Below are 24,370 nucleotides of genomic sequence, written 5' to 3' on the forward strand. Positions count from 1 at the left end.
GGTCAAAACTGGATAGGTTTTGAACTTGGCGGGAATGATCAGAGGGGCCCCAGAAAAAGATGGTCAAGGTCACAATCAAGGTCAAGGTAAACCAAGTTAAATCCATAAATGAGCAACGGAGAGAGACGTTAACTAGTTGTACGAACGCTTGTTTTATTGTTGTATTGTTTTATTGGATCTTGTTTAGTCGATACACATATTTGTTTTAGCTCCTGCTCGTTTGATTTTGCTATTTTGCCTCATCTGTTTAAGGAAATAGGTAGCTGATATATTGCACTTTTACCTTAGCGCTAGGTATACTCTTGGTTGCTTGTTTTTGCAGAAAATGCACTTAAGACTTCTGGTGATTAGTAGTTTTCGTTCCCTACCTATGTTGAATGCACTTATTGTAAGTCGCTTTGGATAAAAGCGTCTGCTAAATGACTGTAATGTAATGTAATGTAATGTAGACAGGGGTTTATTATTATGATTATTCATAACAAATTAAAAATTTTCAAATTAAACTATTTCCTAATACTGTAATGGCATGCAGGAACTGGGATGAACACGGGTGAAAGTTGACTCACGCTTGGGGGTCGCCTGCAGTCACGTGACCCTGGAACAGCCGACCGTCGGGTGGCCCGTGAGGAGAGTCGACAAAAACAGACGAGGAAGAGGAGGACGACGCACTTCCCCTGCTGCGGCTCACCACCTCCACTACCGCCCCGTTGCTTTCCCGCCGCAGAGACCGGCGAATGGGAGACATCCTCTCCGGATTCACCATGCCCACGCCTCTGATGATCTGCCCGTCCGACGTCCTGACTTCACTCACTCGGTGCGGAGAAGGGGGTGGAGTTTTACCGCCTAAAGGAGGCAGCTGGCTGTCACCATACTTCCTCATGCTCTGCCTGCGCAGACGGATTGAACGACCAACAGGTGTGAAAGACATGAAAACATTGAACTGCAGCGTTAACATGTGTAAATTATAGGCAAAGGTACAGTAACAACATCGCGGGTTTGAATCTGAATTATACTGTCTTTATTGGCTCTCTTTACTGTCATCTTGTCAAAAAAAGTGGTCATTGGTTACCTAAATATCTAGGCTGAAAACGTCTAAGAATCCCCTTTTTTATAGTTATTTACATGAAACCAATCATACTGTGATTGCATCTTAATCTACTACTTGAAAATCTCAAACGCTTTCGAGATTTTCAAGTGGGCCCTTTGATTGATTGAATACTTTATTAGACAGAAACAAACAAGCAAACAGCACGAGTACAGTCAAACACTGGTCCTTGCGGTCTTGTTTCCATTGGGGTCCTATGTATTCAATTCATCAACTATCAACTGATCCAGAAACGGCTAGGAACCACTGCTATACTGTATGCTGTTTATTTACTGTAAAACAAGTGGCATCCCTTACCTGTGCTCCAGGCTGTCTCCGTAGGTAACCAAGGGCTTAATGGTGGCCCGGTACTGGGGCAGGCCTGCGTGTGCATGACCCCCACCGCCTCCCCCACCCCCGGCGTCCACCACATCCGACATGAGCGAGGGAGGAGCGCTGCCCAGGGAGGAGGCCATGCTTAGACGACCTCCGTCCTGCAGTGAGGAATAGGAGTCCGGGTAGCGTGGGCCTCCATCTCCACTGACTACCAGGGCCATGCTCTTGCTGCCTGCCATGTCTTCATCTAACAGAAGGAACAGATTTAGGAACAGGTTTGGATGGAGAAAGACTCACAGCCTTATTATGGGAAAACAGGTCAGTGGTCAGTGGGTGGTGGGTGGGACATTTGTGACAAACGTTTGTATTGTATTTTTTGGACTGGAGAAGGGCGGTGTACCTGCGGCAAAGTGGTGAGGTGGGTTAGATTAGGCTGAATTATATTATCAGTGGGTCTGTTGCAGGTGGACTTGATCATGACCAATGAAATGATCACTTTCCATTCCCTTTTTGTTTTAGCAGTGCATTAAGCTCAGCACAATGGCATACAGGTAATTCTCACCCTATGTCATAGAGAAAAAAAAGAGTTCTAAATGTAATTTCTTCCATAATCAAACTGATGTCCTTCTGTGGGAGACGTCAAACAACAAATCTACAGCACCTCAAACAGACCACCAAGAGCAGGTAAAATTATCTTGAGAGGAAATAACTAAAGCATTTAATATGTCTGACAGTGGTCCTATGAGAATAATTTCTCAGAAATTCTCACTGTAAAGTCCAGTTCATAAGCACAATACATATTCACAAAATGGACAAAGCTGACAGATGACCGCAAAATGACCACTGTGCTGACCTCCTAGGCGGACATCTGCTCAGGGTTCACCCTGGGTCTCCACGGACATATGGCAGACCCTGAGCAGAAGTTATTTTTTGTGTCCGTATGTACTTGTCCGTGTGACCTGTCCATGAGTAATGCTGTCTACAAAATGGGGTTGGTACACGCTGTTTGTGCGTTGAGTACACTGGACTGTGAAAGGCAAAAGTCTGTCGACAGTCCACTGGACTCGTGTCTGCTCCCTGTTTCAAACATTACATGAGTATGTTAAGAAATGGTTCAATTATGTAATTTTGGAGACGTTTATCTGGGTACAGCTCCACAAACCAAAGTGTGCTGGAAATGGCAATGGAAGAGCATATCGTTGCTTTTGGGCAGAAACCTTGTATCTATATATTCAACTTTGTGGATCTGATATTTTCACTTTTTTCTCTATTAGCTCAGTGGTAAAAAATGTCAGCACTTACAAAGGGGACCCGGGTTCGAATCTCTGGTAGTTCATGAAAGTTACAAGGTGCAGCTTTAAGCCCCATTTACAAATGTTCTAAAATAGCTGATCTATAAGCTCACAAATTGTCAAAACATGACAAGTTGTGAGCTTCTAGTCTGTATATCTGCGATTTTTAAAAAGGTTTTGCAATTATTTTTCCAATGCAGACATGCCCAAAATAGAGGAGGCTGGTTGAAAGTGGTAAAATAATGACTATAGAGGGACAGGAAGGGTAAAGGTGTTTCCTCTCACCAGGCTTAACGTCTCTCCTCTCCAGTATGGCGCTGCTGCTGCTGTTGCAGACGTTCACCGATCGGCCCGCCCCAGACATCAGTCCCCGGGGCAACGTTGCACTGGCCGGCCTAAGCGGTCCGGCGCCGGGTATGGCGCGCTCGGCATACACCATTCTGGAGGGAGAGGAGGGCATGGAGCGCACCATGGGTGGAGACATGGACCCCTGCAGGTTGTGGAGGTTCTTGCGAGCGGAAGAGGGCAGGGAGTGGACCGCACCGGGGTTGCCGTACAAAACCTCCTTGGATATCTGGAAGACAAGAAAGACGTCTGTTTAGAGCCTTTATCCAGAGAAGGGTCGCACAGTCACACAAACATTCACATGTACAGGAGATGTCCAGTATACCAATCAGTGTTCTATTGCCTTGCTACAGTAAAGGGCAGCTTGAGAGATGAAAATCGCATTGCGACTCGTTGTGAGCTTGTAGATCTGCTATTTTCGGCGATCTGCTAATGTCACGCCCAGAAAACGGAGGGGAGGAATCAATTAAGATTAGAAGCACAAAAGCATTTAAAAACAATAATAACAACAACAACAAGATATGATACTTCTAAGATAACTGTACAGTGTACCATGGAAACGTTGTTGATGCAACAATATACTGAGGACAGCAGGAATGAGGAAGGCAAACTGTGAAAGTCTTCTAGCATGGGAGAGTGTTGGTATGAAAACAAACAGTAATAAGAAAATAAAGGACAAGAGAGCATCACGGATACACGTCAAATAGAATATCATAGTGGTGAGTGTAACATGCTCTGTGGCAGTGGCTCAATGGTGTCCAAAAACAAAGGGTTCAACACATTGTACGCTTTGAAATAAAATGCTTATTCTATTTCACACCTGACTATGAAGCATTTCATCTAATAAACAGGGTCATGCTTTAATTAGTTCTTCTTTTAGATTGTTTATAGTGTCAAAAGATGGTCCCAAATAAGATAAATAAAAATAAATACTGTCAATATTTTGTTTAACTGCATTATATCAGACACGAATGTGGGAAACAGAATATTCAAACAAAGTGTACACTGAAATATAAACATAGAAACATTATAATAATATATTATTTACATGTGTCTGTGTGCGTACGTATGTGTTTGTGCATATAGCAGGCCAAGGGACAAAGGTGTTTGTGATTTAATCCCTGTACTCTAATATACTATGTACTATGCAGTATATCAGAGTGGTGACTGTTTGTAAAAAAAAAAAAAAAAAAAAGAAGAAAAAGAAAAACACTTGCTGAGAATAACAAGGCTTTTTTGTTCTTGCTTTCTTCTCTTCTTTTTTTTTACCAAGACAACACAGCCACCTGCGTGTAAAGATAACTGGAATAAAGGCTCTTACTCTTACTCTGTACCTCTCCTGTGTTTCACTCTCACTGCTGTTGCTGCTATGACACCTGCATTTCCGCCCAGGGATCAGTAAAGGTTTATCTTATCTTTTCTTTATCTTATAAATCTCATAACACACACACCCACTCTGCAAACACTAAGGTCTTTGTAGAATAGTTGAGTGAGCAGTCACAGTGTAGTAAATACTTTCGTTCTTTCTTTCTTTCTTTCCTGCTTTCTTTGCAAATCCTTCAAAAGTCAGGAAGTGTCTTTTTTCTTTACAAGTTTGGGACAGCAAACACTGTAGTTTTCCTAACCTCAGGCCTCAATTCCATGTTTTGCTAATGCACATCGAAAGAATGCATTATTGAAAACATTATGTGTGCGGTGCAAAGCTGCAATCACTGACATGACCCTTAGAATACCCTTTGTTAAGTACTTTGGGGCAACAAACTGACACAAACTGTGTGTAGCTACAGTATCCCTTGCCATTTCCACAGTGCAGCAGCAGCAGCAAGAAGTCTATTCCAACCAAAATAGTGTTTCACAAAGGCTGATCTTGTACATACACAACTCTACTGCCTGTCTTGCCTGATATACATCTAGATTCTGCATGCATGCATGCATTCAAGCAAAGCGCAGCTTTCCACAGTCTGTCCATATGGCTTGTTGACATAATGCTTACGCTCTCCATAAATTCATGCATACCGTACATCCAGTGGTGGTAGTAGTACTCACTTTTTTACTTACTGTAAGTAAAAGCATCAATTCTTGAGTAAAAGTACAAAAGTATTGGCATCAAAATATACTTGAAGTACCAAAAGTAAAAGTACTCATTATGCATGAAATGTCACATTTCACGAGTTTTCAGGTAACGCATACAAATCTTTTGAAAATAGCAGATCTACAAGTGAGCTTGTAGACTATTACAAGCTATGTAGACTATTTTCAAACAGCCAAAGTGTAAATAGGGCTGAAGTGGTTAATGTATGTTGTGTAATACTAATCTAAATCTGCAAAGTAACTAGTAAAAAAGTAAAACATATTTGTCTCCGAGATGTAGTGGAGTTCTGCACAAACTCTGCACACATTTGCTAATGCTGTTGCACACACATACCTGTATGCCTTCTGTACTTTGAGAATCTTCCAGTTATATTCAAATATCACCTTGTTTAATTATTATCTTATCTTTTAAGTACCCATTTCTGCGGTACTGCAAAACGTATCGTATCCATTCTGCATCTATTCTCTACAGCTGTGCAAAAACAGCGCTGCAAAAATGCATGCGGTGCAAGCGACCACCTTTGTTTTTCTTCACCTCTCAAAATGCCTTAGACCACTGCTTCCCAAACAGTGGGTCGGGACCCATTTGTGGGTCGCGGATCCATTTTCATGGGGTGCGAGTGAATATCCCTTCAGTTTTTATTTCCTAAATGTTGACATTAATTATTATTATTTAAAAATATTTTCTAAAGATTTCCACAAAAAAATCAAAAGTTTCATGAATTGAAAACAAATTCAAACATTTTTCAAAAAACAATTTCATGAATAAAAATAAATAAAAGAAATTCCCTAAATTAGAAAACAAATACTTAATAAGTAGTGAAAATAGCAGATCTTCAAGCTTGCAACGCAGTGCGACGCGTTGCGAGCTTGTAGATCTGCTATTTTCACTATTTTGGATCCCGGTCAAACATGTGATTTCTGTTTTGGGAACCACCACTGTCTTATAGACTCACCTGGCCATGAACACGTTCAGAAGCACTGCAGACGTCAGAGAGGGAAAGTGTGTGACTGTGTGCTTATGCGAGCGGGAGAACTCTTTAGGATCTCAACGCTTTGATTCAGAAGGGCGTCGGCACGGCCCTCTCCCTCTCTGCTTTATCAACACGGTTCCAAGTTGTACGTAAAGCCACTCAGCGAGTCATGACACATAACTAACTGCCTGGGGTTTCATTAGTCATCACAACATGCATGTTTAAAGCTTTTTTCATGTATTGTTAAATCCCCGACAGACAAAACGGTTTGACCTGTTGCGCCAGGAAGCCAAGCTATCAAGTCAAGTTGATGTGTTGACACAAAAATGTGCCACGCCACCATTGTTTGTTCATAATATCATTAGGATTTAGAATAATTAGTTTTGACTTCTGCTTCCCTGTCCTTTCCTCTTGGTGCAACATTTTCACCATTATTGTATATTCTCCTCTGTGGTTCCGGAGCAGCAACCTCCAGAAATACAATAAACAAGTTCAAATCAAAAAGAAAAAGAAGCCAAGGCACTCTTCAATATAAAAGAAAGAGCACCTTCCACAGGATCTATCTTTCACAAGACTTTAGAACAAACGTCATAGCAATCTTCTTTTTTTTCCAGTTCAGATATTCAGTTTGGTGACAGCACATATAATATGCCCAATAACACAAATATTTGCTCATACCGCATAACGTAAAGTCTACTCTGTGCACACCCCCAAGCAACCTCTGCAGTAGCTCTGTGGAGTTACACATTTGCCCATAAGGTATATGTGGATTTGTACAGGAGTAATCCATCTCAGCTGTGTCACAACGAACACACCCACTTGTACAAAGACAACATGGGTTTGCAGCATTTTGAATCTCACTAGGGTGTGAACAGCAGCAGTAGCATGGCACTAAATGCATTCTATGACCATGAACCAGCACGGTTTAATATACCTGATTTATTTATATTAGGTTGCTTGACGGTATCCAATGTCAAATGAGCCAATCTACAAGCTCACAGCAGGTTACATCATGTCGTGAGGATGTCTTCGCTACAATGCAAGTAACTAGCCTCGGGAGCCAACGGTTCCTGAGCCATGTGGCCCACAGGGCAGGGGCCTGTCTCCTGTTTCTGTAGCGTGAGGCGGCTTGATGTACAAGTACACCCCATGGACATGGGGTGTACTTGTAGCATGTCGCAGGGACTTACCCCCAATACAACCCTTGATCAAGCAGGGAGGCCTTAATTGGGTCCCATTTTATAGTCTTTGGTATGACCCGGGTCATACTAAAGACCGGACACCCTAACGACCACAAGGCCACTGAGCTGGTCAAGATCGGCTACTGTGTAAACTGGGTATTTTTCTTTTTAGGACAGCACAGCACACACCTACTGCAGCATTCATTAAAAATGTCTTTTATAAAAAAGAAAAGCCATCAACCACTTAAGTGTTATTTTACACTTTGTCGCACGACGGTGTCATGCAAAAATTGTGAAAATAGGGGCTCATGTCGAAACATTGTCACAATTATTTTAACATCTTTTGAAACTTTTCTCCTATGCCTAAAATAGCAGTCATTTTTTTTTTTAATGATCGATTAGCGATTTATTAAAATGTGTATCCATTAGATCAATTAGTCCGATTAACTGTTGCACTTTGCTAATTCCTGTTGCAGAGAGAAATAGTCACTTCTTGGTTTCCCATGCCAAAATGTGCCGCAATCAGACTCACCCCCTGACGACCTCCATGAAATGCTCCCAGAAATGGCTAACAGCATGATTTCAACACTATATAAACATCTTAATAGACAAAAAATACTGTACACTGTACATGTAGGGACATGTTATCAGTACACTGTTGAAATAATTGGTGCATGGCCTCTGTCATTGATAGGGAAAACTCTCTCCTACAGTTGAATGCTGCAACCACTTCCTGTGCTTTCTGCATTCTATAGCACTCCTGGAGAACACTATCTCCAGAAGCCAGAAGAAATGTTCCTCCTACATACTTAACTCCCCGGGGTGGAAACACGGTTTCCCATGCAGTGACCTAAATTATAAAAGGAGAAAGTATCGACATTGTTCATCAAGGGTTGAGTATGTCACAAATACTGTTTTTCACAAATACAATTGTACCGTATGCTATGCATTTCTCTTTTTTTTTGCATGGAAAATGTACCAAACTGTTATCCACAAACCTAGTTACATTAGTAAACTGTGAGTTTTTGAAGCCGTACCAGAACAGAGTTACAACTGTAGCTGTAATACGTCTCAGTGCCACAAAACAGACTTTCTGGTCAGTCCAAAGACAGACAGGACAGCCTTGTGTTGTGTTTTTTAACCCGCTTAAACGCCGGGAGAGCATCTGTGTCATTTTAGATTTCTTTGGCTATTCAAAAATATTGAAATGTTTGAAAAATTGTGAAAAACATTGCAAATCTTTGAATATATATATATTTTTTTTTTACTCAAATCTTTGCTTCTAGGAGTCCCTGGAACATGTGCTTGACGTGAAAAAGTTTGAGTACCACTGCAACTTAAGTTTTTCACAAAACTGAAAAGACATTTTTTGAATGGGCCCCCGGTCTAAATGAGTTAACCCAACGATCATAACGGATTCTAAATGACTCACAGACAACTGCATGTCCCGCTACAGTTTATTACTGGCCGTTGACCATTTCACCCTTTGTTTTTGAAGGCCAGGCAGAATTGAGAGTTGACCAGATTACTTACTCAGAATATTTACTTTTGGGTCTAGACCCTGTATACATTTACGTTCTTCCCCAATGGCTATATAAACTGTTGCCAGTGGGTAGAAATCTTTTCTACACTTTTTCCAATATTTCTAAAAAAAGAAATATTTTTTTCTTGCAAAAACATGTGTTTGGTTAGTACAACAGGCTACATATTATTTAATGACCTTGAAACTGTCCCAATAACATTCCCTCACGTTATGAAGAGAACCGGAGAAAACTAAACAATCAGCACCAGAAGGCATGAATTCCCTCGAGTCAACCCACACAATCCCAAGGCTGACAAGAGCTGTAACCCTTGAAAGCTTTGAGGATATTCTAGGGATAAGATTACATGGCTAGTCTGAAGAAAAAAAGATTTGGCAATATGTGGATGTTTTGGTCTTTATAGCAGTAATACCACAGCTACGAATACGGCACACCACAACCTACAGTAAGTCCATGACCGGGAGCCAACCTCACGCCTGCTATATCACAGCTAAAGAAGAAGTTTGAGAGTGTGTGTGTGTGTGTGTGTGAGTGTGAGTGTGAGTGTGTGTGTGTGTGTGTGTGTGTGTGTGTGTGTGTGTGTGTGTGTGTGTGTGTGTGTGCGAGCGCATCTCACGCATGTATGTGTTCACGTGCTTGTCTGCAATTCTACATACTGTATGTCTGTTTGTGTTTGCCAGTCTCATTGCATTGTGTGTCATTATACCTGTGTGTGTCATTATACCTGTGTGTGTGTGTGTGTGTGGGTGTGGGTGTGTGTGTGTGTGTGTGTGTGTGTGTGTGTGTGTGTGTGTGTGTGTGTGTGTGTGTGTGTGTGTGTGTGTGTTTCTTGATATATCATTGACTATTCTACGTCTAACATCTCCATCAGCAGAACAAGAGCTTAGGAGGCTCTGTACGTCTCAACACCACAGACTCATGCTACAGTCCTTTTATCCCATAACATGCTGCATCAGATTATGGAGCAAAACCAAACCACAGCAAGCCTGCAATCCTGATAAGAACCGGCTTCCAGCATTCCTCAACACACAGCTTAGGAATGTCAAGACACAGCAAAATGATAGAGTCGATGGAGAACACAAAGAAAGAAATGCAGAGAGAGAAAGACTGATGGAAAGAGAGGGGAGAAAAGGAAAGAGAGAGAGACAGACAGACAGAGACTGACATAGTGAGAGAGAGGAAGAGACAGACAGACAGACAGACAGACAGACAGACAGACAGACTTGATTTGCTGACACCATTAGATACAAAGAGAGTGAATGTGGTCTCGCGCATCTCCGTGGTAACAGAGCTTACTTCGTCTTCCCAACCAATCAGAGTACACAACATTTTATGATGCGTCTGCAACCATTCATTATTGTCCGACACATTTTTGTCCATTTGACATCGCTTTTGTCGTGCAATGTGTCGTTTGAGCAAAGCATGAATTGGCCTTAACGGGACATGTTGTGAGCTTGTAGATTTTAGCCTTTTTTTTTTTGCTGTTTGACATACAGCAAAGTATAGAGGGTTCAAGTGTTTAAGTTATATGGGGCTTTCTGAACAACTCTCACACTCTGGTGCGGGGTTATGTCCTTATCATCTGTTCTTATCAATGGCTTGGTGTTCATACTGTCTGTGCATCTGTGACACACTGTCAGATTGTCAGCAGACAGACAGCCTCCCCAGACTTCCAGCCGTCACAAAGTGATCCTTATGAAAAAAGAAAGAATGCTGCCGTACAGCAGCATGCCGTCATCAGGGTCAAAGGTAAATAAACGTTGCATCAGAGCCAGAGCGCGTGGAAGCATTCTTTCAATTCCAGTTGGTTTCCTCCAGCCTAACTAATACCTCAGTACTCAATGTGGGCATTCACTCCCTCCCTTCTTAAGATACAGAGTGATCTTATATCTTCTTTTCCTCGTAGTTTTGTAGGACCACGTTCTCTATAGGAGATAGTGGTAGCAGCGGGACATACAATTAGGCCCGATTCACTAAGCTGGTCGTAAATGTCAGTGTAAATATGGGTGTAAATAAAATGTCTAAAGGAGGGTGTATTTTCTCTATGCAAAAACCGTCGTGCAATTCACAAAGGCGTGTGTAAATCCCTGATATGTGTGGATCACAGTTTTGCCTGAAGGTCAGAGGTGCGTTCACAGTGAAGATTCTTTGCATTGTTCCACGCCCCCATTTAAGACCATGAAGCTGTTTACACTCAAAATATGGGTGTAAACAGCTTAGTGAATCGGGCCCATTGTTTTTAATGTATGCCTTTCAGCATTCACGTTAATTTTAAGCATTTCAGCTATTTCTCACCTAGTAAAGATGCCTGAAAACGGTACAATACTGGCTACTCATGCCAGGCCTTCAACTACAGTAACATTAGAAGAAGACTAAGAAGAAAAAAAACACAGTAGGAAAGGGGGACTAATTACATATTTTACAAACAAATTGCTATATCAGACCAAATTAGCTCTATGTCAGACCAAATTAGCTCTCTGTTTGTCTGTTATAAGCTTTTTGTACGGTTACTTGATGCCACTTGATTTGAATGAACTCGCCCACGCCCAGTAATATGAAATTACCCTCATTGACCATTATAGGATGGCCCCAGGGTCCGGCAATCTTTTTTATATAAAGCATGATAAAGAGAGACATAGACATAGACATAGACATAGACATAGACATAGACATAGACATAGACATAGACAGAGACAGAGACACAGAGAGAGAGAGAGAGAGAGAGAGAGAGAGAGAGAGGCTCACCCTTGGATCACTCTTGCTAGGTCTGGAGCGACGGTTGAAGACGTGTGTTGCATCTTTGTGGTAAACCTTCAGACAGGAGCGGGAGGCGATGTTTCTACAAGACAAGACAAAACTAAATCAATGGAACAGACACAGTTTATAATCTATAACCACATGAAAAGAACTCAATCCAAGAACAAAAACCTCCACAGCTAAGAGGCTCCACTCCGCTCCGCAATGCACCTTCCGCAACAACGCCCCTTAGCTGTTATAAAATCACTGTAAACCACGGCCTCTTGGGGCTAATTGGTTTACATTCATCTGATAGCCTTGATAACAAGGATGCGGTCAGGAAAGCCAAATCCCTTTGAAGCTTTTATCTGTTAACACGTGTAAAGACCATACAGCCTAGTAGTGGGATATTCGGCCAGCTCAGCACATAGTAGTGTAAATAGACTTTTTTCACACAAAATATGTATGAGGTACAAGTTTATTTCCTGTTGCAGTGTTTGCGAATATCAGTAGCTGACGCTGACAGGAACTAAACTTGGACCCAAGCTGTAACCTAGCAATTATTTTATAGTTTCTGAGTGCCAGCGTCAACATGTTAGGTCAGACAATAATGGTTTCAGTCAAGGTTAGCTGTACTTCATTCTTCTTGTGTGTGTGTGTGTACAGTATGTGCCATGTGAACTGGGTTATCCCAAGACCTGTGGCCGATTCTACAAATGCCTTCTAAATCAGTAGTAACATGCACAGTATACATCTGCTGCTATGCTCATGGTACCATGTGTAAATATGTAGATAATTCGTTTTTTCTCCCCCCCCCTTCTTCTTCCCTTTCTTTCTTCTATGGAAATAACAATACGATGGGAACTATGCACGAGAACGAATTTCACCCACTTCTTTACTCTGTAAACCTGTGATGTGACAATAAAGCTAATTCTGATTCTGTATAAACCACTGTTCTAAATCCTAAGAGTTTTCTGACAAACTTATGCTGCTTTATCATAATAGCTAAAAATCTAAAATGACACAGATTCTTTCCCGGTTTGAATGGGTTAATGTATGCTCAGTCAGTGTTCCAAAGCTCAGTAGGACCCACCTAGCGTCTTCCAGTTCATAGTAGACGTTGTGGCCGTTGTCCCTGATGTAGATGGCCACGCTGGGAGACTCCAGCATCTTCATGCTGAGCTGGTGGGGGAAGGCGCTGACAAACAGCGCCCTCAGTGTGTCCAGGCCTGTCAGCTCGCTGGGCAACGCCACCTGCTTAGTGTCCTCCGCATACTGCAGGTACAACACACCTGATAGAGAGACGGTATGACAGGTGGAGGGAGAGAAGAAAAAAGGGAGTGATGAGAAAATGTAAATAAAAACCAGTGAGCAGGGTGACCGGGAACAAATCTAAGTGATGGTTTGCAGCGGTGGAAAGTAACTAAGTACATTTACTCAAGTACTGTACTTAAGTACAATTTTGAGGTATTTGTACTTTACTTGAGTATTTCCAATTTTCAATACTTTTACTTCTACTCCACTACATCTCAGAGGCAAATATTGTACTTTTACTCCACTACAATTACTTTAAGACTTTAGTTACTACTAGTTACTTTGCAGATATAAATTAATACATTATTACATTATAAAACATACATTAACCACTTTAGCCCTATTTTATAATTAGGCCATTTGAAAATAGCAGATCTACAAGCTCACAACGCGTCGCATCGCGACGCGTTGTGAGCTTGTAGATCGGCTATTTTCAAATAGCCTAATTATTTAAAAAAATGTACTACTTTTACTTTTGGTACTTTAAGTACATTTTGATACCAATACTTTTGTACTTTTACTCAAGTACATTTTGAATTCCGGACTTTTACTTGTAACATAGTACTTCTACATTGCAGTATTGACACTTTTACTTAAGTAAAACATTTGAGTACTTTTTCCACCACTGATGGTTTGGCTGAAAGAATAAACTATAAAATGAATCTAGTCAAAAGTACACATGTGGTTAAAAGAAGCCACACGCTTCAAACATGTCTGGTTAATCTCTGACTGGACAGGCCTGAAGTAATTAGTCTTCCTTATCCAACCTAGTTTTACTTTGCTTCCCACTAATCACTAGGTATAATTCCACTTAAGGGTTAGTGGAAACCGAATGCCAGTTTTACATTCTGAGGACTACTGCCACTTGGTTGACTGCATTGAAACAATCTTTGTTAATGCCTGAATATCCATGATAGCAAATACAGTACAAGACAATTTTGACGTAAAATGACGCATGATTAGTGTTATGAGATTAAGAGTGTGTCTGTACTGCATGTGTCCTATAGAGGTTAACTCTGTCAGTGCCACGCCCCGAGTTATCCCGAGTTTTCCCCGAGTACCCTTGCTGCCAGAACGAGAAATCCCGAGTTTTTACTTTTTACTGTGGTCGCGCTATTCTGTTTATTTTTCATGATCACTTTCACTTCATGACTCCTTCAGACTCATTGGGTTCCGGTTTCATGACGCAGATTCCGTTTCCGGTACTCATTTTTTTCCCGCGGTCATTTTCGGCCAGAATAGGGAAAGTCACTGTTTTTCACACGGTATACAAAACGAACAGAGAGGTCCACGTCTATTCTCTTTGGTCTGGGTGACAATCAGTCATCGTAGTCGTGTATAACATCGTATTTTAACCCGATCAGAAATTGTCGAAAACGTCACATCCTTTTATGACCGGATGTGACGTGGGGATGTTTGGGAGGGGGCGAGCGAGTCAACAAGGTTATCAATGTCTCGATTTGCTGCTCTCTACTGGTAGAACTGTCGTATGAGTTTAAAACTGCATATAGACAAGCTATTTGAAAATTAAATTACAAAATAACAAACAAAAAAAAAACTAAAATTGCTGGCACTGGGGAGTACTTTATGAAAATACTCTGGCACTGAAAGAGAGTTAGGATGTTTCATGTCTTCGCTACATGTCTTCAGTGTGTCCACACGTGCATGTGTGTGAGTGAGTGCGTGTGTGTGTGAGTTTGTGTGTGTACGTGTGTGTAGGCAGTGGCGGAAAGTAACTAAGTACATTTACATAAGTACTGTACTTAAGTACAATTTTTTAGAGGTATTTGTACTTACACTTTGTAGTTATTACAAAACATACGTTAACCATTTCAGCCCTATATGAATTTCGGCCATTTGAAAATAGCCGATCTACAAGCTCACCATGTAGATCTGCTATTTTCAAAAGATATTTATACATTTGAAAACTGTCCCATGAAAAAAAATGGGACATTCTGCCTAATCAGTATTTTTACTTTTAGCACTTTAAGTATATGTTGATGCCAATACTTTTGTACTTTTACTCAAGTAAATTTAGAATTTCCGGAATTGTACTTGTAACAGAGTATTTCTACATTTCAGTATTGACACTTTTACTTAAGTTAAAAAATGTAGTACTTTTTCCACCACTGTGTGTACTGTAGGTGTTTACCTACCCATTGGCCTGTCCCTGGTCTGACTGGTAGAGCGAGCCACGGGCAGGCTGGCGCGGGCTTTGGAGCCCCTGGTGAAGGGGGTTGTAGCGGGCAGCACCTCTCCCTCTGACATGGTTTCCAGGGACTCCAGCGAGGCCACAGAGAGGGGATCCTGCCGCTCCACCAAGCCCAGGACGCCTGCACCAAGAGGGGGGCTGGCAGAGGGCCTCCTCACCTAGAGGGGCGGAGGAATACATTGTTGGAATGACAGGTGATAAGTCAGGATAAGGTTGCTGTTTGGCGGAAACCTCCCATGTCCAAAACGTACTTTACTTTTCAGAGAATGGAAAAAAAGAAACTTGTGTTCCAATGGATCCAATGCAGTTATTATTTGGTGATTCTCTTGTAAATACTTCTCATTGGTTCAATATTTATAAAACCCACAGACTTAACCACTTTCACTTTACTTAGTACCTTTAGTACCTAAAATATAGCCGATCTACAAGCTCACAACGCTTATGTGATGTGAGCTTGTAGATCGGCTATTTTTGTTACTTTAGTATGACGAAGTAAGGCATTCATTTACGCAAAAAAAAATTAAAAGGTTGAAAAATGGCCGACAGCAACGCTAAGATTCTTATCCTGTGAACTTGAATATGTCAATCTGTCATCTGAGTCATTTTATACATTTTAAAGACGCCCAACTCCGAGTTGCCTACTAACTCAGAGATGGTTTGGCTGATCAGAACTTCAGTGCATCAGTTGGGGTCATTCAAATCCATTGTTGGGGGTAACGGCGTTAAAATTAAAGCCGGTACTGTAACAGAATACTTTTTTGGCTAATGAGTACCCTAACGTGTTAGCTGTGCAATTAGAGTAATCGGTTACTAGTTACCTTTTCCAAAATACTGGCATTACTTAGTTACATTTAAAGGAATAGTTCACCCAAAAAATGACTTATTTTCTATCAATTGCACATCCCATGAAGCCTTGAATCCATGGATTTATTTTTGTTTTTGTGGCATTCATAAGCCAATAATTTGATTCCCGTCTCCTACCGGCTAATGTATCCGGTAGGAGACACAAAGTAGATTATTTGTGTCTCCTACCGGATACACACCCGGGCATCAAATTATTGGCTTAGGAATGCGACAAAAACTAAAATAAATCCATGAATTCAAGGCTTCATATGGTGTGCAATTGATAGAAAATAAGTAATTATTTGGGTGAACTCCTCCTTTAAGACCTAATTTGTTGCCACAAATGAAAATGAAAATCCATGCGACACTTTTGCAAGGTTTCCTGATCAATGAACTAGGGTGTGTGTATAAGAATGTTAATGTGTGCCAGCTGTTGTCTTAGGGAAACTGGCACGTTAATGTCATTGAACTTTACTTTTGCAGTGGGGCAAAAGAAAGGAACTTGAAGTTGATGAGATGAGACGAATGCAGAGCATCCATGCGCCTCACAATCTCAGTGACAGTGTTTACCATACGTAGGTGTTGGTGACGGTACACAATATATGACGCATTCATCATAACAGGCTCAAACTGACACAACATTTAATTACAATGTGTGGGTAACATACTGTGTCTTTCTAATCCAGGCCATACTCCTAGATGACGGAGTGTGCGTGAACGCGCGCGCACACACACACACACACACACACACACACACACACACACACACACACACACACACACACACACACACACACACACACACACACACACACACACACACACACACACACACACACACACACACACAGTTTAACCTCATGTAACACCATACTGTTTACTCAGCCTGCCATTACAGCTTTCAACCAATACAAACACACACCCACAACCACATACACACATGAAAGCACAAGCTTGCGTGCGAGCGCGTACACACACACAAGCACACAAATTGTGCACCCTTGCAAGAACACATGTAACTTCCCAGTTCTCACAGTAGCTGAGGGACCAACAAGGACTCCTTACATAACAACTGTCCACATGTCTTCACATCAGCTAACAGAACTGTCACACCAGACAGGAAAGGAACCCCCTGACAAGAGTTCCTGTCAACACAGTAACGGTAAAGGACTGTGTGATTGTTCATGATTTTGTGTGGTCATGTCTTTGTGTGTGTGTGTGTGTGTGTGTGTGTGTGTGTGTGTGTGTGTGTGTGTGTGTGTGTGTGTGTGTAGCACCCTCCTCCTCTCTCCTATTTTAGTGATCGCAAGTGTGGATCGTTCCGTCAGCCGTGTACTGTAAGTCTTCCTGCACAGTGAGTGGTCGCATAAATAACTGCATTTGCTTTCTGGTAATAAGCTGGAATAAGGTGCTGGGCTGTCTGGGGCCAACGAAAAAGTGTGTGTGTGTGTGTGTGTGTGTGTGTGTGTGTGTGTGTGTGTGTGTGTGTGTGTGTGTGTGTGTGTGTGTGTGTGTGTGTGTGTGTGTGTGTGTGTGTGTGTGCGTGTCTCTGTCTGTCTGCAGCTATGTTTATACTATTGTACTGCTGACAGCAGGCCAAGGACCTCAATTATGTTTTTGTATTTATTCATTCTGCCAATTACCACGTCCTGGCCTACTGCAGTCCTTTGTCCCTGCTGACCACTGCTGGTTGGTTCGTTAGGGAGGGTGTGTAGACGAACACTATTCTTCCCAATTCAACCCCCCCCCCCCCCCCCCCCCCCCCCCACTGAACAGGCGCTTTGACCACCTTGCAGGAGTCCGGACCTGACTTCCCTCCCTCAGACACGCCCAATTGCAGTGGTGTACAGTAACTAAGTACATTTACTCAAGTACTGTACTGTAATTTTGAGGTATTTTTTACTTTGCAGGAGTATTTCCAATGTTCTATATTTTTTATTCTACTTTTTACCACTACATCTCAGAAAGGCAAATATTGTACTTTTCACTCCACTACAATTATTTGAAAACTAGTTACTAGTTTCTTTGTAGATTTTGATTATTATTACAAAACATTCCTTACCCACACAGCCCTATATACATTTCGGCCATTTGAAAATAGCCGATCTACAAGCTCACAATGCGTCGCGATGCGATGCATTATTGATGCAGTATTGATACTTTTACTAAAACATTTTAGTGCTTCTTCCACCACTGCCCAATTGTGTTTGTTGGAATTTCCGGCCAAGCCGTTGGCACTGCAGAGGATGCAAACCCCCTTCTCTCTGTGGTGGTGGGCAGGAACTTTACTCCTGCACCACCCAGGCGCACAACTACACACAATGATTCAATCATTTTCAAATTGGTGAACAACAGCTATGTTATTTAAAAAAAATTATAATCACAGCGATATTGTCCCTCCAGGTTATGGTATATAAGAAAACTAGCCAATGCAATGCTCCTGTCCCTCTGGGTTATGGGATGGGTTTTCAAATAGGGGTCTGCGGGCAAATACATATCAATTTCAGTACTACTGGACTTCTTATTAGGGCTGTCACGATTACAAATTTAAGTTGACGATTCATTGTCACACAAATAATTGCGATACACAATTTAATTGTGTTTTTGGCATTGAGCATTGGAACTATGAAGACAATTTTAATTTCCGTTTGGTTTGTTAGGCTTATAATCACAAATTGGCAGAGGGCAGATTATGACAAATAACTTGAATATACAAAGAAATTACTGTTTTTTTTTCTTCTCAGAAATAGCTGATCTATAAGCTTACAACGCGTGACAAAATATATGACAATTTTTCAACATGGAAACAATCATGACGATTATGCAAAATAATTGCGATTATCTCAAATAATTGCGACTAGGCGATTATGTAATAATTGTGACAGGCCTATTATTCACAGTAAGTCACACACTAGTTGGAACCCAGACAAACATCCTGAAACTGCTCAGTGTGTTCAATCAAAACCACAACCTTCATTTAATGATTGGTGAACGCCATAATATTCAAAATGTTTCATGATATTTATCAATAGGAAGTTTCATTAAAGTATTACTCAAATGAAACTGAATTAATCCAGAATTCCATGAACCATTATACAGACAGAGAGAGAGAGAGAGAGAGAGAGAGAGAGAGAGAGAGAGAGAGAGAGAGAGAGAGAGAGAGAGAGAGAGAGAGAGAGAGAGAGAGAGAGAGAGAGAGAGAGAGAGAGAGAGAGAGAGCATGAAGCAGAGATTTACTGGCTACCCAGAGCCCTGCCAGTTGACAGGGCAGAGGAGGATGATTTTGATTTAATTTGGGGGCCACACATCATCAGGCCCCTGCCATGTGTGTATTGGGTGTGTGTGTGTGTGTGTGTGTGTGTGTGTGTGTGTGTGTGTGTGTGTGTGTGTGTGTGTGTGTGTGTGTGTGTGTGTGTGTGTGTGTGTGTGTGTGTGTGTGTGTGTGTGTGTGCGTGCCGTGCGAGCGTGGGATGGTGGGGGACTTATGTGGCTGTACACCATTTATTTGATGTTCGCGACCTGACATATGGGTCCAAATATAGTACCCAGACCCACACACAAAGGAAAAGTGAGGGCACAGACACATCCAATGCATACAAGAACACACTCAAACAAACACTGAGTCATTACTTGTTAATGACAGGGTAGGCCCTTCCCGAGCTGCTATCTGACACACTCCACTGCATCGGGCCCCAAGGCAAACTAACCCAAACATTCAAACTGTCTCTGCTATGCCTGGCTATGCTCTTCCGTGACCAACGTTCCCTCCTGTCATCCACAATACATATGTTTTGGTTGTGCCACTGAACACATGCATTGTGATTTGTGAGGCCACTAGCTCACAAACTGCACACAAAGTAATTTACAACTAAAGATTGAACAGGGAGGTCAGGCCGTTATTACTAGACTCTATCTTGTGTTTTCTAAACATGGGGATTTCCTTTTGGTACAGCCACTGTCTAGCCACCCGCCCAATGTCAACATAGACTTGTCAGAACGTGCCTGCATCTACCAAAATACTTTAGAAAAGCATCAAGTCTCATCAAGAGAGTATCAACTTGCGGTGAATGGAAAAAATAACTGAACACATTGCCTAAAATGAAGTTACAGTATCATTCTAATGCAATGAAACCTAATAAAAAGTAAAACATATTTTTTTTATCTGAGCCACTGACTATTTGAAATGAAAAACATATATACCATCTGGCTGGGAAGAGAGAACGTCATGTTTTCACAGTACAAGCCATAAAATGAGGGCTCCATGCAAAACACTTGTGTATTAGTGTAAGATTTTTATGACTTCTTATTTGTAAAACAATGTTAAGTATTTCCGACACCCTACTCTGTACAGTAAAAGGCATGTAATTGCTTTAAAGAGACACATAGTGTTTAGGCCTGGCACCTCAAAGCATGCTACAGTAATTACAGTGTTGAAGACAGTTTACCATCAATCCCATGAATGACTGACAGACTTACTAGACTCAGATGAAAGGGCCAATTATGGTTTTAAGCGCTGCTGCATGTACTGTAACATACTGTAGGTGGTTTCAACCACAAAAACACAAGGAATTTGCTAAATACTTTGGCTCACATTGGGATCATAAAGGCATATCTAAGACCCATTGACAAGTTGGTCTGATGGATCTGATAGGTCCCTTCTGGACTAACAGATCAGTATGGCCAACAGTATTTTCTTAACTAAAAGCTTGATTAACCCTCCATAAGTCACAGTTACATTCGGTTCTCCGGTCAGGCCATTTTGTAGATATTACTGTACATCTACAATGAAGTAAGCCAGGACCTACAGAATTGGGCTGACTAAGGGCAGGTACACACTGCAGGACCTTAAAGTGGTCGGGGGGTCATCTGATCGTTAAGCATAACATACTGCAGGAGTTTATTTCTTGAAATCGGCTGTCATAATGTCGTTGTGGTCTTCACAACACGATTGATCCCCGACAAGGGCTGACACACTGTAGGATAGTTCACTAGGATGCTATCTCCAGAGTCAGACCCAATACATACATTTGTGTTTATTCCAATTCATTTTAATCGACGTATCCCGTGATATGTCTCTCTCCCTCTCCCTCTCCCCCCTCTCTCTCTCTCTCTCTCGCTCTCTCTCTCTCGCTCGCACGTCAAGAGCGCAGAAGCGGTCAATGACAGAGTTGCCATGTCCGCTTATTATAAGCGACTTTGGGATTGTTTTTCTGTAAAGTTGCTTGAAAGTGTAGTTGCTTTTTTGCCCTTGTTTCCTAATGTTGTTTGAACCAGTTGTTCTCAAACATTTTCATGGCAAGGACCCCCAAATTAATAATAATAATTAATTGTCCACAGAGGCGCAGACCTCCCCCTTCTGAAAACATGTTGTGCCATAGACCCCCATACAGATCTGTGTGGATTTGAAAAATACTCCACAACCCCCCCCCCCCCCCCATCTCCTCGCAAGGTGCTCGCAGCCCCGTTCATAGTGTATGATATTGTCTGTTGTCCTGTCCCAGACAGATCTGAATATCTAACAATTTAGATATCTGAAAACGGTCGGAAAGCCGTCGCAGAGCGGAGAATCGCGGCCACATCGGGTCGCAGAGCCTTTCACACACACAGAGCATTATCTCGCCGATCAAAGGCCGATCTGCGTCAGGTCGGGAGGTTTTGTCGGCGAGCGCCAAAAAATGTCGGCGACAGCAATATCGGACCTAATGTCCTGCAGTGTGTACCTGCCCTAACTCGGACTAACCTGAATTAATGTAATCATTTAAATCACTTCTGGAGAAACAACAACTTTATAGACAAAGTGTTCTAGACCAGGGGTTTTCAACTGATTGTGAATCAGGGACCACCACCGTGACTAAGAATCAACCTGGGGACCACTGTTGTGTTGGACGGGGATATGGACTAAGATTAGTGCTTTGGTAACACTTGCTATGCATCCCATGTCTGCATCACACTGTTTCTCAACCAATAGTCCACGGACTAATAGTGGTCCATGGCATAATTAGGCCTGCAGGTGGTCCATGGGAAAATATTTTAACATGTAGAATAAATGTAAAAATAACAAAAATACCTTTGTAAATTGTATCAAAATAATATTTAATAAGTCCATCAAATGTAAGAAAATATTAATATATTGAATTAATAGGCGTGGTGTGTGAGAAAAAGCTTGCAATTAAATAATGACTGTTAAGGGCTTGATTTAATTTGTTGCACGATACTATGTGCAACAAACTATATCAAGCCCAGGCATTATTTAACAAAAATATGTGAGTGGTCCAGAGCAAAGAAAAATGGTTGAGAACCACTGATCTATTCCTACCCCACAGCTACCCTTATAACATTCTCTTACTTTATCCAACCTTCCACTCAACTCATGTTTTGTAATTATGTATGAGTGAGCAGACACATGTACAGGCACTTTTCCTAATAATGATGACTCAATCAGACATGTAGCAACTCATAATGTAATAACGGCTCCCATACACTTCTCCTTCTTGAGATTTTCTGTAGAGTTTCTTAGCTCCGACCTCCCAGTAACTGACAACATTGACACATCATCACCAGATCATTATTGCACTGTTCCATGGAAGAAAATATTCACTTTCACTTTCTACATTACTAAATGCATGGTCAGGGACCACGTGCAATACCTTCACAGACCACCAGTGGTCCACGGACCACCTGTTGAAAACCCCTGCTCTAGACCACCCGGTGTGGTTAAAATGTGTGAGGATGTCTTCACTGTGTATTTTCGGTTTCTTTCTGTTAAATGGGAAAGTAGAAACAGACTAGACCTCTGATGCATAAAATCCATGATATTAAAGGACAACTTTGGTTTCTTACAACCAAGGCTTATGTTTTAGATTGTAATTAAAGTAAATAAAAGATGAGTGTTAAAATATTTAAATGTACTGCTTTCTATAGATTTAGCAATTTTCGCGATCTTTTTTACAGTGGGTGGGGGCATTCTGTCCGGTGGCTAAATATGTCTTTTTTTACACAATAACCCGGCGATTTCTTTATTATTATTTACAGTAGCTCTTCTAGCCCCCAATAACTCACATCTGGCCATCAAAGACCACCGTACCTTTTTTATTGTGTAAAAAATACATAATTAGCTACCGGACAGAATTCCCCCGCCCACTGTAAAAAAGATTGCAAAAATTGCCAAAACTATAGAAAGTAGTAAATGAAAAAAAAAAATAACACTCATCTTTTATTTACTTTAATTACAAGCTAAAATATAAACCTTTGTTGTAAAAAAACAAAGTTGTTCTTTAATGATAATAATATTGAATCATGCTCAAAATAATGTGTTGTCATGAATGCACTTCAAGCAGGAAATGTATAGTGAAGATGCATCTATGCATGTAAAATGCTATTTGTCTAGTTAACCCATTCATTCATCGGGGAACGCATCTGTGTCATCTTAGATTTGAGCTATAACCATTATTTTATACTTTGGGCTATTACAAAATAGTAGATATACAGTACAAGCTCATCTGCTATGTCTAACATTTTTAACTCAAATCTTTGCTTCTGCACAAATGTTCAGGATTTTTCAAAAATAGCTAATCTACAAGCTCATGAGCTTGTATATCTGCTATTTTTGAATAGCCAAAGTATAAAATAATGGTTAAAGTGGTTCAAATCTAAAATGACAGATGCATTCCCGGTCTTAATGGGTTAATGTCTTAGTTACACCAGGATTCTTGTTGTGAACCCAGGAGAAGTGTTTAAGAAAGATCACTCTTGCCCGCAGCAAAATGATTGATGAGCAAGTGTCAGCATATGGTCAGCACCAGATTCTGAGTTCTGGTATACAAGTTTACTGGTGTAAAAGCTCCCACTTAACTAATAGATAATCATAAGCGTACAGGGGAAAAAAGGAAAATGTCAAATAAAAAAACAACAATACAGTACATAAGGTGTAAAAATGAAAATAAATGCAGAGTACTTCTTGTTCAGTCTCTTCTTGTGCAAGCAGCAGCAGTTATTATTTGAGATAAATATACCTAATGGTCATTATTTAGGAGTACAAAGGACTGTGACACTGACTCTTTAACACTGTCAGCATGCACGTATTGTGACACTGAAAATAGCATTCAACAGCTAAAACTATCATCTGAGAAGTTACTCTTTGTCAGTTTAATACACAACACAGTTATTAGATTCCAGTTTATGGTCAATGGCCTTGCATTCAGACAACCACCTTACCACTCTATTCACTTAAAGACAGCATAACCACATACAGTAGCCACATGCCAATTATAATGAAAACCATGGGGTGCCTGTCATGGGAAATTCAAAATAGCATTCTTGCTTACACGCAGTGCCAAGGGTATATTTGAGGGGCCACTGACCTGAGTGCCAATGCCCTTGTTGGTTCACATAATTTAAAGCAACTCCGTGTTTACTGTACAA

At 41.2% G+C, this 24,370-nt stretch overlaps 1 protein-coding gene across 5 annotated transcripts in view; it reads right to left on the reverse strand.

The window, feature by feature from the left end:
- The window catches only part of LOC311044783 (sickle tail protein homolog), a 90,003-nt gene that overhangs the window by 35,208 nt on the left and 30,425 nt on the right, over window positions 1-24,370 (reverse strand). For 4 of the 5 annotated variants that reach the window (XM_084056577.1, XM_084056576.1, XM_084056575.1 and 1 more), the window contains 6 exons: window positions 15,051-15,264; window positions 12,674-12,872; window positions 11,590-11,683; window positions 2,998-3,286; window positions 1,403-1,667; window positions 567-887 (listed from right to left, as the gene is read on the reverse strand). In XM_084056577.1, the coding sequence (XP_083912703.1) occupies window positions 567-887; window positions 1,403-1,667; window positions 2,998-3,286; window positions 11,590-11,683; window positions 12,674-12,872; window positions 15,051-15,264 (1,382 nt within the window). Of the gene's footprint in view, window positions 1-566; window positions 888-1,402; window positions 1,668-2,997; window positions 3,287-6,104; window positions 6,207-11,589; window positions 11,684-12,673; window positions 12,873-15,050; window positions 15,265-24,370 lie in introns of those variants that run through there. The other variant, XM_084056579.1, reaches the window with a different exon arrangement.

The sequence above is a fragment of the Gymnoscopelus microlampas genome (genome assembly GCF_963454915.1).
Source record: "Gymnoscopelus microlampas genome assembly, chromosome: 5".
NCBI classification, from domain to species: domain Eukaryota; kingdom Metazoa; phylum Chordata; class Actinopteri; order Myctophiformes; family Myctophidae; genus Gymnoscopelus; species Gymnoscopelus microlampas.